General features: G+C 38.9%; 2 protein-coding genes across 2 annotated transcripts; both read right to left on the reverse strand.

The window, feature by feature from the left end:
* Window positions 1–653: 653 nt before the first annotated feature.
* LOC115781195 (uncharacterized) lies at window positions 654–3,469 on the reverse strand. Its single transcript, XM_030730704.1, has 5 exons — window positions 3,426–3,469; window positions 3,192–3,341; window positions 2,950–3,056; window positions 2,760–2,870; window positions 654–1,196 (listed from the first exon to the last, which is right to left on the reverse strand). Exons 2-5 carry the CDS (start codon window positions 3,327–3,329, stop codon window positions 911–913), a joined length of 642 nt encoding a protein of 213 aa, XP_030586564.1. The 5' UTR covers window positions 3,330–3,341; window positions 3,426–3,469; the 3' UTR covers window positions 654–910.
* LOC115781436 (kielin/chordin-like protein) lies at window positions 3,333–13,559 on the reverse strand. Its single transcript, XM_030731077.1, has 14 exons — window positions 13,359–13,559; window positions 9,010–9,293; window positions 8,835–8,924; window positions 8,655–8,741; window positions 6,234–6,446; window positions 6,002–6,094; window positions 5,809–5,878; window positions 5,189–5,268; window positions 4,286–4,371; window positions 4,113–4,203; window positions 3,905–4,004; window positions 3,732–3,817; window positions 3,426–3,542; window positions 3,333–3,341 (listed from the first exon to the last, which is right to left on the reverse strand). The coding sequence occupies exons 1-14, from the start codon at window positions 13,426–13,428 to the stop codon at window positions 3,333–3,335; spliced, it is 1,476 nt and encodes a 491-aa protein (XP_030586937.1). The 5' UTR covers window positions 13,429–13,559.
* Window positions 13,560–15,586: the final 2,027 nt, after the last annotated feature.

The following is a 15,586-nucleotide window of genomic DNA, read 5'->3' on the forward strand; positions in this document are numbered from 1 at the left end:
ACAGCATGTCTTTCTCTCCCCTCAGCCCAACCGGTCGCAGCAGATGACTGCCCCTCCCTGAGCCTGGTTCTGCTGGAGGTTTCTTCCTGTTAAAAGGGAGTTTTTCCTTTCCACTGTCGCCAAGTGCTGCTCATAGGGGGTCGTTTTGACTGTTGGGTTTTCTCTGTATTATTGTAGGGTCTTTACCCACAATACAAAGCGCCTTGAGGCGACAGTTTGTCGTGATTTGGCGCTATATAAATAAAATTGAATTGAATTGAATTGAAATTGAATTTGACCTCTGTCACAACCTGGCTCATAAAGCCATGAAAAAAAAAAGTGAATACACTGTTCACTAATTTAAACAAATTATTTATTAAACAAACTTAAACAGCTGAAATAGAGACCGGTGAGTTTTGATCACACCTCTGATCTCACTTACATTTCACATCTGCCTTTCTTTCAAGTTGACCTCAAATGTCATATATATAAGACAGTATTGTAAAGAGAAACAGAATGAGCTGCCTAACTAGTTAAAAATACACTATAATATATTATGTGTAAACTCAAGTTATTCAAGTAACTAAATTTATTAGTAAACATATAAATGAATTTTACTAAACAATGAAATGTATAATGAACGATTATACTCAAAATTATAAGCATATAAGCACAGAGGTGTCAGATTAGTTGCTACTTTTTGTTTTCAATTGGGCCACTATCTCAAGTGGTAATTGCAATTTACTGTTAAAACTGTTTACCATAGAATCACAAGAAGAAGGTAAAATATCAGCAGGAAAGTCACATAAAAGCTTGATGATGAAGAAGGCATCTGGATGGTCTCTCCGTCGCTCACTGATGATTTTGCAGAGCTCTGACACCGCCTCCTTCATATCAGTGCTTAGTGGTACAGAGACATAACTAACTGCTGTTAGCTCTTGTGGCATGTAGAAGGGTCGGCTGTCATTAGCTCCATGTACAGGGAACAATCAGTGGAAAATTCCAGAGCATTTTGGCACCAGGATTTGTTTATGTACACACCCAAGCATCCTCCCCTTAATTTACTGACCACCAAGGCTACTCTGTCCACTGCAGCATTCGCCCTTCTAGATGGTTTTGTGAGACCATCTAGAAAGTTTATGAAACTCCATGCTGGTGTCCTTCTCTCCATGTTGGTATCCTCCTGTCTTGTGTGCCTGCGTGGCAAACCTATTGATCTGTATTCACACACATGGGACAAATTTTATTGTTGAAATTAAAATTAAACACAGCTTTAAATAAACCCAGGCACAAGCATCCAAAATGACATTCCAAAGCTGAACAACCCTTGCATCGGGCATTAAAGGGAGAAATTATGCTCCATTACCAAAGCGAGTCTGATATTTGGACTTTTTAAAAAAAATTCCCCTTGCTTATACCTCTGTGGCTTTTGCAGCGTAAATATGCTTAAATATCTTTTATATCACCTTGCAGTGTTCCAGGACAGAAATATCTAAACATAACATCTGGAGGAAATGTTTCGATGGACAACACAGTTTCAGTAATCAATATTTGTAAACATTTGCAAAGAGTAGGTTATAATGATAGACATGCTTAAGGACTGTGGGATGTGGTATATTGATTGGCTGCACAGCTCTGATGCCATTCACCCTCAAAAAACAGAGAAAATTTTGAGTTTCTCTACTGGGCAGTTCTCCCACTGGTTCCTTGTGGGAATCCCTTAGTATTTTTAATGCTAGACTAAGAGCTGTAGTCCAGTATTAGAAATCTAAAAAGGGAGGAAGGGAGGGGGGGCTGTGTTGACATGACAACACTGAACAAAATCTCACAGAGAACCCACATACCCCCCATATTAGCTTCCCTGCACTGGCTGCCAGTCAGTTTTTGAATTGACTATAAGGTTTCTCTGATCTTTTCAGTTTGCACATTCCCACTAGACCATTGAAGGCTGCTGATGGAATGCTCCTAACTGTCCCAAGGTGCAGATTAAAGCACAGAGGAGGCTGGGTCTAAAACTGTGGAGCAAACTGCTGCTTCACATCCTTACAGCTCCAACAGTAGACACTTTTAAAACTCAGTTGAAGACCTATTTTTATTCTCTAGCTTTTTAAATCAGACTGAGTTCTGGGTAGCTTATTTGTCCATCCATCCATTCACTTCCCTTTATCCAGTTCAGGGTCACAGGGGGGGCCCAAGCCTATCCCAGCTAACATATGGCAAGAGGCAGGGTACACCCTGTACAGGTCGCCAGCCTGTCACAGGGCCAACACAGAAAGACAGACAGCCATCCACACTCATATTCACACCTATGGGCAATTTAGAGTGGCCAATTAACCTAACCCCAGTAAGTGCATGTCTTTGGACTGTGGGAGGAAACCCACACAGACACAGGGAGAAGATGCAAACTCCTCACAGAAAGAGAGGCCTGGGTTAAGGTGGAATTGAACCCAGGACTGGTGGCAGCAGTGCTAACCACCACGCCATTGTGCTGCCACCAAGCTTATTTGTGTTGTTTTTTTAAAATTATTTTATGTTTCCTGTCTTATCTGTCATGTTATCTTGTTTTGACACCTGTCTTGAGAGGTGCTATATAAATAGTTTTACTTACTTACTTACTTACTTACTTTTGCTAGTGGTAGCTTTCAGTATTTCATTATGACTAAAATAATTGAATTATACCTTCCTGTTACTACTATTAGGCCATTGTGTTTTATTCTTTCACTCACTTTCCTCATACAAACTCACACAGTTGGTAAAACCCACTCCACTCACAGACTCACAGTCCGAGTTTAGATGCCCGGGCATCTGGGGCAGCATTCTCCAGGTGGGGTGTATGAGCCCCTGCAGTTAAGTGGGGGACAAAGTTGTGTCTCACACTGAACGGTGCCATCCTGAGCAGAAGTTGAAAGGAATAAGTTGTGAGCAGGTACAGAGATGAAAATTGCTGTTTATGAATGGAAGCATTCTTACCTGACAAGTGCAGATGTAACAGGGATGGTCAGGGAGTGTAAACCTCTGGCCGTTACTATACACATGCTGGTTGTAAGTGCAGCTGTCACACACTGAACAACAGGAGCCTCAGGAAACAAAAGGGACAGAGTACTAAGTTTAATATTGCATGATTAAAGGTTTGTAATATTTCACTTCATAATGAATACAGAATACATGAAAGGTTACCTTTTTGAACTTGAAAAATTTATTTATTTTTTTACCAGTAATCGTGGTTGGATGGTGACAGTTGGTGGGGGGGCATGGTGTGGGTGTACATAAGGTCTCTCCATCCACACAAGTGCAGCTGGAACACAGACCCTCAGGCTGCCAGTTGGAGCCCTCTTCGTATTCGACACCATCAATTATGCAACCTACAATGAGAAAGGAAGTTTTCATACAGGACACTCACTAATGAGTTGCACCTGCACTGTAAATGTGTGTGAGTCAGAAATTACCTTTGCAGACTGGACAGCAATGATGTGGGTCTCTAACAGGGTTGGAGCAGTGGACAGGAGGACACTGCTTTTCTTGGCAAAGTACATTTCCACCCTAAACAGAGACACAGCAAAGAACTGTCAAAAGATATTAATGGGCATGAAAAGTGGGACTCAAAGTGTGCTATAATCCAGAAGAGAAGAAAAGCATTAAACAGATGTAGAATTATGCCTCGTTTTGTGGGAAAAAATATAAATATGCACCTTGCCTGTTTTTTTTTTTTTGTACTAGATAAAATGTTTGGGGTTTTATCTGCACAAACTTGCCTTACACCTGCACTGCAGGCAGGGTCCACTCCCAGCAGAGGTGAATGCTGTCCCATCAGTATACACCCTCCGTTCATACTCACACTCTGGGGAACAAACACAAAAGACTGATTGAATGTTTCTGTAAAAGCTGAAACATATGAGGAAACTGGATACATATTTATGACACTGACTACTGCATGTGGGGCAACATTGTCTTCTGTGCTTAGCTGGATGAGTACACTGTGGTGTAGGACATGATGCAGCCATGTGTTCACATGACACTTGACCCGCCTAACAGACAGAAACAAGAAGAAGTTGAATGGAATTAAAACACAGCCTAGTTGTTTTAATTCTCTGAAATGTAAAGAGGTTTTCAGTCACATGAACCAAAAAACTCACAGAGCAGTGGCATTGGAGGCAGGGGTGTCTCTTGGATGTGAACGTCTCTCCATTCTCATATACTTTGGACTGAAATTTACACTGCTCACATCTACAGGTTTACATAAACATTGAGTATACATATTTAAACTCCAAAGAAACGTGGCATTGATGGTGTTAGGCAGACTTCTTACTGTGGACAACACTCTCCAGTATGACGCACTGGGTTGTGACAAGACAACGCAGGACAGCGGACAGGTGAACATGCCATATTTCCATCCTTTGAGAGAAAGACCATAGATAAATTGATCTTCAATTGATTAACCCCCCCCCAAAAAAAAAAACAAAACAAAAACAAAAAAAACAAAGAAGCGGTGTTGGACACAACAAAACGTGCCCCTGGCAGATGTTTTAGCTGGTTTGAATGTTGTTCATCTTACAAACATGTGATTCTCCAAACATTCAATCATTGAGAGAACACTATTGTCCATACCTACAATTTTTCAAGGTTTAAACTAAAATAACTGTTTTTATGAAAGTAAACAAAGTTTCCCATTTTAAATTCAAGTATCCTGCAAATCCTCAATCTCAATCAGATCAGTTTCACATTTAAACCAAATTTAAGAATGAAAAGATGCTTTTAATGACTGAACAAAAATACTGTCAACTGCCAGTGCTGTCCCTCAGCCTCCTGGTAGTAGAAATTTTAGGTGGTGCAAATCCCCTGGAAGTCCTTGAACACATAATTAGCAGGTCTCAGTAGATCCTAATGGGTCATCACATTCTGTGATTGGAATTATTATAGTTAGAACTAAGTAATCTGAGATGCATCTATGGTGTGTATTTGAACGTCCTACCTCACATCATTTGATTTTTCATGTTCACAAGATTTTCATAAAAAACTTGACCTCTGGCTTTGAGCCTATTATAGCAAAATTGAATCAGGTGATCTAGAAGTCACTGGCCCTCTCATGAAAATTTGGTATGTATCAGAATGGTAGTTTTGCTGTAATATTCTTAACAAACAAACATACCAACAACAATACCCTGTCCCCCTCACCAGGGGTGGGGTAACTGATGGTAAGCTATAGACGTACCACACATCTACACTCTTGACAAGGGTCTCCACCAGGGATCACAGCTCCATTAGGGAAGTCATACCCATTCACAACACAGCCTACAAGACACACAAATAGACATACCGTCTCTATTGTCTAACACATATGCACATGCTGAAATTTTAATTACATGTGATGAGAACAGCATGAACTGTTTCTTAACATAAAGAAATAATAATAATAATAATAATAATAATAATAATAATAATAATAATAATAATAATAATGTAAAGAGATCAGAATAGTAATAATATTATTTTAAATGACAATTAAAATAAGCTGGATATGTCCCAGTTTAAGCTTACATATTTTGTACCATGGTGATCTAATAAATAGCATGGATGTGGTGAAGGAGGACATGCAGAGGGTTGGTGTGAAAGAAGAGGATGCCAGGAATAGGATGAGACGGAGGGAGATGATCTGTTGTGGCGACACGAAAGAAGAAGAAAAAGTGATATAATGAATAGCCCAGACAGCGTTACCAGTGTGCATAAAATGAATTTTTATTTAAGTGACCGAATAAGGACTGCTGAATGTTTTTTTTAGTGTCTGTCAAAAGCATTTTTCAGTAGACTTTTTTTTTTTTTCTCTTTCCTTACTTGTGGGTTGCTGTTCACAGACTTCAGGTACATTCTCTTCTGAACAGGCAGGGCACTCTCTGTTACCCCCCTATTCAAATGAAAAGAAACAAAAATGAGAGAAACAGTGAACAGGAAACAGGAACAGAGGACTTCTTTAAGCTCATTAAGTATTACTGATTGTCATTATTGTGGCTGAAAATCATATACTCACATCGCATGCACGTCTTTGACAATCAGGTACATTCTCCTCTTTGCAGTTCTGAGTAGGGCACACCTGGGGAGGACGCGGCTGTGGAGGACATGGCTGGGGAGGGTCCCGGTTTCAATTGAAGAGAAACAAAAATGAGAAAAACAATGATCAGAAAAATGGGACCAACAGACTTCTTCTAGCATATTAAATATTTTAGATTGTAGCTTATTGTTGCTGAACATCAAATACTGACATTGCATGCTGGTGTTTGACAGTCAGGTACTTTTGCTTCTGTGCAGCTTTGTGGAGGACATGGCTGAGGACAACATGGCTGAGGAGGACATGGCTGAGGAGGACATGGCTGGGGAGGACATAGCTGAGGAGGACATGGCTGAGGACAACATGGCTGAGGACAACATGGCTGAGGAGGACATGGCTGAGGACAACATGGCTGAGGAGGACATGGCTGAGGAGGACATGGCTGAGGAGGACATGGCTGAGGACAACATGGCTGAGGAGGACATGGCTGGGGAGGACATGGCTGAGGAGGACATGGCTGAGGACGACATGGCTGAGGAGGACATGGCTGAGGAGGATATGGCTGAGGAGGACATGGCTGAGGAGGACATGGCTGGGGAGGAACCCCCATTTCAATTGAAGAAAAACAAAAAGGTGTAAAAAAAAAAAATGAACAGAAAAATGTGACCTAAAGACTTTCAACTTGTTAAATATTAATTAACAAGTTGTATATTGTAGCTGAACATCCAATACTCATTACATGTTCGTGTTTGACAGTCATGTACCTTCGTTTCTGTGGAGTTTTGAGGAAGGCTCCCCTGTTTAAATGAAGAGAACCAAAAATAATAATAAAAAAAAAAAGATTGAGCAGAAAAATAGTGCCACAAGACTTCTTCAGGCTTATTAAATATTTTTGATTGCTGCCTATTGACTGAACATCCAATACTCACATTACATGCAGGTGTTTGACAGCAATCTTCAGTACCATGGGATACATTGTGACCAGGACAATCCCATTAAGATAAAACAAGAGGTTTAATGGATAAAATCTTTTAGTTTCTGCAAGTCTTTTTGCATATAGGGCTGCAATGATTCATTGAGTAACTCAAATAATTTGATTACAAAAACTATTTTTTTTGCTTTGATATTTTGTTTAATGCATGACTCTGTAGAGCTCAAGCATTTCACCCACATTTGTAACTAATAGTATACCTGTAATACAAATGTAAATTAACAGCAATATAATTAAACTGCATTAAGATTTTAAAATATAAGAATATGTTTTTTCTTTGTCAGACCAATAAAAATATATATTCACTCACAGTTGTGAGAATGGTGATGTGCTCACTTTTCCCCATTGCCGCCACCACATGCTCCTTTAATGGCTTATAACAACACACACTCACTCATTCAATAGCACACTATTATTCAAACAAGGTTACAAAAAGCAGAGGTAATCCTAAGGTTTTATTTGACACCTATTCCACCTGCTGTCCCAATTTTTTCAAATGAAGATTGTGAAAATTTTTACTTTTTCTGCAAGGAATACTATTTCTCAATCAGCATCATCATTGTCTGTTCCTGTTGTTTTAAAAACATTTTTCACCTGTTAGTAAAATAAGTTGACTTAATGAAAGCATCTTCCTGTTCTCTTGACATTTTACCTGCATCTTTCAGGCTATCATTTCATGTGTGCTTACTATAATTAACCTTACTGGTCTCTGGTCAGGTTCCTGCCTATTTTAAGAGTGCTGCCATCCACTGACTTTTATAAGCATTTATGATCCTCATAGAATATAATTTTGCTGAACTTGGCCATTTCACCCTAATCATTTTAGAGAAGGCACTAATTACAGATTATACAAAGGGCTAGTGAAACTGTAATAAGGTATTTCCTTTAGCAAGCCAAGCATGCATTTGTTGAAAGTGTAAGGGAAAACAAGTCCATGAGTGTTTGCCAACTGAGGGCCATTGCATCCTTTGGACTATGTGAATTCAGTGGGGTGTAAGAAAGGGTTCAGTGGGGACCCTGCCTTGGTTTGCAGCATGCTCCTAAATCGCAAAGACAGCAAATGAGAGGAAATTATTGTTGTTTCTTGTGCAAAAGAGAAAGTATTCCCAGAAGAAGGATGACAAACATCGCAATATACAGATGTCCCACCAGCTCTGTGCAGCAGTCAGTACTTCAGCAAGCATGTAAAGCTACACTGAGGTACTGGATAAATGTAAACCAATAGGAAAAGTTAAGGAATTGCTGAAGTCATTCTCTAGGAATCATGAATTTAATGTCAATCTATCCATCAACATCTCTTATAACAGTGGCACTAACGTCACTAAAAGACCCTGAATACATTTTCACAACACAGAGGTTAGACAGCAATTGTGTGAAGCTACTCTAGTTGACTTCAGTGTGGTTCAAATATAACTGTCTCTGTTTGTGACACCCTGGTCTGCTGGAGAAACAGAAACTATGAAAGCCAACAGGGTCGGAGGTCAGGACAAAACATGTGCCTCCACTTTGACCGAGGTTAGGCAGAGGGACGGCCATCAGTAAAGACCTACTGAGTGTGTTAATGTTGCAGACAGTAGATATATTTTCATGTTTGTTTGCTTTTTTATGAGTGTAACAAGTTTAAAGATTGAAAGAAATAAAAACAAAAAATGATAGGATAGGATAGATGCGATAAACAGAAGATGAGTCACCTTTTTTGCACTCCTTCAGAAATGACTTCAGTTTTTCATTCTGTTATAGAACAAACAAAATATACCAGTATGTCCTGTAATGTTTCAAATTGCCATTATTTATGAAAAGTCATACACCAAGTATAATCTGTACCTCATCTTTGACCATATCCAGCACACGAGCCACCTCCTCTGTCCTCTTCTCTAGCTTCTGCAGTCTTTCACCTCTCTGCAGTTTGTCAATCTGTGAATAAATAAATCCAGTATGTCCTGTAATGTTTCATCGTGGCATTTTTCATGAGAACTTATACACTGAGTGCAAGCTCTACCTCATTTTTGACCATATCCAGCACACGAGCCAGCTCCCCCATCCTCCTCTCTAGCTTCTTCAGTCTACCATTTTCCTCTACCTGAGAAGCAGATTTTACATCTCGAGCAGATCTTGTAGAATGCAGCACCACAGCTGTCTGCAGCTGATCAGTCTGGATGTACCGAGGATGATGGTAAGTTTGGTCCTGTGATCTATTATTTGCTTTATTAGGTAAAGCATTGTGAAGGTGACAAGATTTGGTCCAGGAACCTGGGCTGTGTGTGTCTGGAGGAGCCAAGTCATCTAAAAGAAGAATCAGGCATTTTGTGGAATTCATGAGTAATGGGTATTAAAATGATTCCTGGATAATTTTTGAATGAATACAAAAAAATTAAAAAATGGATCCTTTATTATAATTGAGTCCTGGGTTTGAATACACTACTGGGACTTTTCTGTGTGAAGTCTCTCTGCATCTGCATGGGTTTTCTCTTCAGTTTCCTCCCACAGTCCAAAGACATGCAGTTAGTGGGGTTAGGTTAACTGGTAATTGTAAATTGGCTGTAGGTGTGAATGTGAGTACAAATGGTTGTCTGTCTCTCTGTGTTAGCCCTGCGACAGGCTGGCAACCTGTCCAGGGTGTACCCTGTCTCTCGCCCTATGACAGCTGGGATAGCTTCCTGCTCCCCCGTGACCCTGAAAAAGATAAGCAGTTTTCTGGGTGAAAATACCTTGTTGGTGTCAGAGGAGAAGGACCAGACTACCTTGATCTGATAGGAAGGCACCAGTGACTCAGCCTCTCATTACAAACAAGTTATGTAGAAGATCATCTCTGAATTATTAGAAGGCTAACAAGATACCTACTCAGGATGGCATTACCTGGGCCTTGAGTAACACTGTGGAGCCTTGGGGTTGTTTTTGACCAGGATGTGTCATGTGTCATTGCACATATTAAGCCACTACATAAGACTGCTTTCCTGCATTTGCGCAATATTAGAAATTAGAAACATCCTGTCTCAGAGTGATGTTGAAAAACTAGTTCAGTCTATCTAGTTCCTTCTGTATAATGATAATAAAGGCATTCTATTCTATAAAGCAACTTGAGGCATTTGTTGTTGTGATTTGATGCTGTAAAATTGAATTGTATCTGTTTGCCATCTCTTATGATGTCATGATGTTACATATATAAATATATATAAATAAATATTATATTATATATATAAATATTATATATATATATACACACACACACACACACACACACACAACACACACACACACACACACACACACACACACACACACATACATACAGAAAATTTGCAATGATAACTTAGGAAAATTAAATCAAAACTGTAATCTAAACAATCCTTGTGCTCCCTGTGGCTCAAACATTGTTTTGTTATCTTACCATTTTCCTGATTTGCACTAGATTGTCCATGCACGAGGAAAACAAAGACCCAGAGCAAATATATCTCCATCAGCACTATTGCTCTCAGTGTTCTCTCCATTCTCATCCAGCAAAAGAAAACTCAAAATCCAAATACCCTCTTTTTAGCCGTGAACCATTGCTTCTCTGCAATGTCACTGATTCTCTGCAAGCAGACCTCATCAAATAGGGAGGTAGGGAAGAAACAAAGGGAGGACCCTAATTGTGGTCACTAGACCACTAACACAATCACGCTCATATCATGCATATTTTCTGAGTTAGGGATCTCTAATAACTAGCACACCTTGCTTGGGTTCCCCTGACACCTGACAGTCAAGTTTCAGATAGCCAGTGTAGGGAATATACAATCCATTAGCTGCATGTAACTGCACCCTATGAGATTACTTTTGTTTATCTGGACCCCAGGTCTTAAAATGTTTGGCAAAAACCTTTATGTGATGGTAGTGATCATGGACTCAGCATGTGATACCTCTCTCATCTTGATGGTAAACCTTGGACAACTGTGTGGGCGGGACAGATTTAAGAGAATCGCAACCATTGGAGCAATCATGTCTACATCTGAACATGGCTCAGCATTACACAGGAAGTTAGTTTCCCAACTGTGAAGGTAAGGTGTCCTGACTAGATGAACTCAGGCTAGGAACCACACACCCAAAAACTACTACCCTCTAAGTATCGCAGTTTTTTAAGCTGTCCTCCCCACTGTGTAAACCTGGGTTTAAATGATATACAAGTGGGTTTTAATTCACATGTGAGCTGACTAGTCTGAGTTTACTGTTATTTTAATATTTCCATATTTCCATGCATCTTAGCCTGCCCTGGATGCTGGATGCTGTAGACTACAGGGATGAAATAACTCCTCATCCGACCTACTCTGCCCTCATGCTCCCACCTAAGGACTTTGTCCCTGATAGCGTTAAGCTCATTGTCAGGATTGTCATCAAAGTTTGATGTTAATGTAGAACAAAAACTGACACAAAGTAGCACCAAATAAAACAATTACAAAAAAATTAAATGCTATGATAAAAACAAAACTACAGCAAAAACAGGAAAAAGCACCACACACACACATACGTATATATATATATATATATATATATATATATATATATATATATATATATATATATATATATATATATATATATATTTTAATTTTTTTTTTTTTTTTTTTTTTTTCCTCCCTTCACCCACCCAACATTCCTGACCTTAAAACAGTCTGGCAACACTGGTGAGTTGCAGTTTCTAGTCCCTTAAGCATTTGCATTTTTTTGCCACGTTTTTTGTTGTTTGTCTCCAGCCTTAGCAAAATTGTAGTTCAAATAAGACATACTTGTATTGATGAAGAGATGATAAAATACCTAACTAATCCCTAACAGATGGAGTTGGTGGGGCTCCTTATCATGCCACATATTTAGTTAATGGTTGTATAGTTAATGGATTTTTCCCATCCATTAACTATACAATTACAGCAGATTTGAGAACCCTCCCTCTGACCACATACCAGACAAAACTTTATCACATTAAGTTTTAATCACACTTAAAATTCCTCCACCCACCACACCCCAAAGGATTTCCTCAGTTTGCTTCTAGAGGGTTGATTGATAACTGAAACAGGAACTCTTTCAGGAAACTGGTTTTACACTGTGAACTGGCATTTTGTCCTGTAGCAGTCACAGGCACAGATAAAATGTTGCTCTCAACATTAATTTGTACCCAGTGGATCTTTTCTTGTGGAGATGAAAACAGCTAATCTAGCAGCTTATAAGAGAATAAGGGCATATTTTTAACTGCATCCACAGTGACAAAATTCATTCCATTTTTTAATGACTGCTAATTCAAGACTTGACCATTTCTGAAAAAAAAAAAAAACCAGATATTCAAATTTTCAAGGTTACACTAGAAAGACTCACCGGTGAGACACAGCTGGAGTAAGTTAACAGTTAACAGAGTAATGAAGGGATTTTCAACAAAATCACTGCAACAAAGAATTTATGGATAATCTTCTTTGGGGAGCAGAACATGAACTCCGGGTTAAGCATGCTATTTCAAGAATCAGTCCTTAATACTTTTCTGTTTCTTTTTCCCTCCACACGACCACTTTCCCAATTCCAGTTCACCCCATTTATATCTGGGGGGCTGCAAGACAAAAAACGAGAGAGAGGGTCAGGCAGGGATGGAGGTAAGTTGCCCAAATGAGCACACTAACACCCATGTACCATGGAGTTTAATGTTCAATATTTCACTGCTTCTCAGCAAGCAGACCTCTCCAAAGGGCTTACAGGTGACCCATGAAACATCTGGAATCAGGCAGGGCGTTACCATTGTGCAGTCACAATCTTACTTCCCCTTCTGATCAAAAGTCAGATATTAATGAACTCAAAAACATTCAAAGCCTTTGTTATAATTTTCTGATGAAAGTGATGGGTGCCAAAAAGAGATTGTTTGACCAAAAAAAACAATTGCCATTCACAGGAGCATGCACAGCTACTTAAAGCTATATCCTCTCTTCTGCCCTCAGTTAACTGTTAGGTAATTAACTTAGACAGCGAGCTAAACATTAATGGATTCAGCAATGATGAGACTCTGTGACGTTGTCTTCTGTTCTTTACTGAGACCCATTTTTACTTGTAAAACTGTAACAAAGGGAGAATCGAGGATGTACATAAGTGGTTTGTCATAAAACAAATTCCCATCCCTAAACATACTGTCACAAGTCATTACACAAATAAACTACAAAGTAAACATTCATATGCCCTTTAGCCAAAACTAGGGTAGACAGAACTGAAAGACAGTAGCATTAGCTTATTCTTACTTAAACTGGGAAACTGATCCATAAGCAGAATGATAAAAGAAACTACAATCAAACAGGCAAAATGCTACCTAACATACGATAAACTATTGTGCAGTTCTACACTTACAGATTATGAATTGCCAAGGCTCACAGATGATATGAAGACCCTTTTGTCCTTGAAAGCACGAGCATGACATGGCTGCTTCCCTGACCTGGCTTGCTGCCTATGGCCATTAGCCATTAGATGGCACTATTATTCAGAATCAAAAGTCAAAAAACACAACAAATGTAGCAAGGCTGACCTCTTGTGACATAAAAGAGAATTCAAATGTTGACCAACTGGGATTAAAACAAATAAACAACTCTTACTGCAAGTGTGAAGGACAGAACATCCCCCATGTTTATATATTATTATATATGTTTATATAGCTGTAGCTGAAAATAGCTACAGCGTTATCTCTGTTGTTGTAGGCAGATCTTTGTGTTTGTGGAACTTTAGCATTTCTTGTAACTGAATGACCACAGTTGTTCTCAAAAATGTGTTTGCAGTTTATAGCACAGCCACGCATGACTATAGGCAGCACTATATGACAATTTCTGTTGTTTTTATGTTTGTTATGCCTGATATCCTTGTTTATATTGGTAAATAAATTGTAGCAGTTTTAAATAAAATAAAGAAATAAAGCCCTATTTTACACATTTCCTTATGAGTCTTTAGTCTTTACCTACCTGTGTCCTGCATTATAATTACTCCAGTCCATTTTGTTACATATTTTTATAGAACTGTAGAACTCTAGAAGTAACTTGCTTGACCAAAAAGTGATTGGAGCTTCTACCTGGTAACTCAGATGTTGTTTCTTCCTAAAAAAAAAAAAAAAAAAAATGGCCAAATTGCTTTGACTGCAATCTAAAAATATTTTTCATGTTCTATAACACTCTTCTCTGGCTTGGAAACTGGGCTGATGCAGCAATCTGGCATTGACTGCGAGTTTGTGACTGAGATCAGCCACAGGTGAGCCTGAGACCTGTGGGAGGAGTCCCCAAGACCCACCTACCTCTGCATCAGGCAAGACTCCACATGATACACCCACAACCAAGCAACATCAAACATAAATGACATAAGTACAGATTCTTCAAAGGCAAATAAAGATCATAAGAAATAAATAAAATCTAAGCCCTCATTCAGTCCAGGATATTTAGTTGCCTGTAATTTATGAATCCAGAAATATTCCCTTTGGTTAGGAATCCTTTGTCACCTTTTCATGTTGAAAGAGGATTGTGGTCAATTCCAAAGACTTGTAGTGTAGATGGGTTACTATTATGAAAGTCCAGATATTGTACCTGTACATATAGCTTTGGTACATATACTTTCATTCCACTAATCTATTCTGCAATTCTGTCTTTTTGTTCTCTAGCCTACATGTAGATGACATAGTAGGATTTACAGGTAATAAAATAATTTATAGTAAACTTCTTTTGAGAAATGGATTCAACAAATGTCTTAATCTGTACTACATTTGAAAAAATGATAGGATCCAGCCATGTTTCTAGGAATCTGGCTGAAGATGGCTCTGTTCCAGTTTATCTTGCAGAGTGGGAGATCTGCTAAAACGAATTATTGGTGGCTCAGGGAAAATCTGGCTCATTGCATCTTGATGCTCAACAAAACTCCAATTCCTGTTAATTATTTGTTTAATTTTTTACACCTCTTTTCTGTTTATTGAGGCATTGGCCTGCATAAGAAGGACTATAGAAAGTTAAAGTCCATTCCAGTCAGTCAAGAGAAAATCATTAAGTGGCATTTCAGATTCTGGCAGAGTACTTTAAAAAATGCCCAAGTGCTGCTAGTCCTGGTTGTATGAAATGACACAACATCCATGGTTACTAAAATTGTCTCTGTATCCACATTTTCCAGTTGTGTGACCGTGCTGAACGCACCGGAAGTGTCTTGAACAAAAGCAGCCGAAGTTCTGAAGGCTTGTCCTGCTGATGGAGCTTCACTGATGGAAACTTGCTTGGTTTACTATTCTTAACAAAATCTACACCAACAAAAAAATTAGTTTTTTATGTCTGCTAATTTAAGACTTTTACAAGAAAAAAAAAAAGAAACAATCATTCTGGAAAACAAGCAGATGTTCAGATGATTTAGCTGTAAAAGTCAAATCTGAGCCTCACAATCACCTTCAATTTTTTTTTTAAGCACACCTCTGCTGACATCCAGTGGCCTTCTTCAGTCACAGCCGTAGAGATAAACACTACATCTCTTTTCATCCAGTCTGTTGCTGATATCAATTAAATATTCTAACCCACTAAAACACAGTGATAGCACTAATGCTGTTAGATGTTAATAGGAAG

Source organism: Archocentrus centrarchus, chromosome 6 (assembly GCF_007364275.1).
Source record: "Archocentrus centrarchus isolate MPI-CPG fArcCen1 chromosome 6, fArcCen1, whole genome shotgun sequence".
NCBI lineage: Eukaryota > Metazoa > Chordata > Actinopteri > Cichliformes > Cichlidae > Archocentrus > Archocentrus centrarchus.

What these genes read in the sequence shown, in the direction of transcription:
- LOC115781195 (XM_030730704.1), bottom strand. Translation starts at nt 3,329, where the DNA reads ATGGTGTCGAATACGAAGAGGGCTCCAACTGGCAGCCTGAGGGTCTGT. An exon ending in GTTACATCTGCACTTGTCAG is followed by an intron (nt 2,871 to 2,949) that starts GTAAGAATGCTT and finishes ACTTCTGCTCAG; the next exon opens with GATGGCACCGTTCAGTGTGA. An exon ending in CGGGCATCTAAACTCGGACT is followed by an intron (nt 1,197 to 2,759) that starts GTGAGTCTGTGA and finishes GTGTGAATACAG; the next exon opens with ATCAATAGGTTTGCCACGCA.
- LOC115781436 (XM_030731077.1), bottom strand. Translation starts at nt 13,428, where the DNA reads ATGTCATGCTCGTGCTTTCAAGGACAAAAGGGTCTTCATATCATCTGT. An exon ending in TGGATATGGTCAAAAATGAG is followed by an intron (nt 8,925 to 9,009) that starts GTAGAGCTTGCA and finishes ATTTATTCACAG; the next exon opens with ATTGACAAACTGCAGAGAGG. An exon ending in GCCTCCAATGCCACTGCTCT is followed by an intron (nt 4,005 to 4,112) that starts GTGAGTTTTTTG and finishes TCTGTCTGTTAG; the next exon opens with GCGGGTCAAGTGTCATGTGA.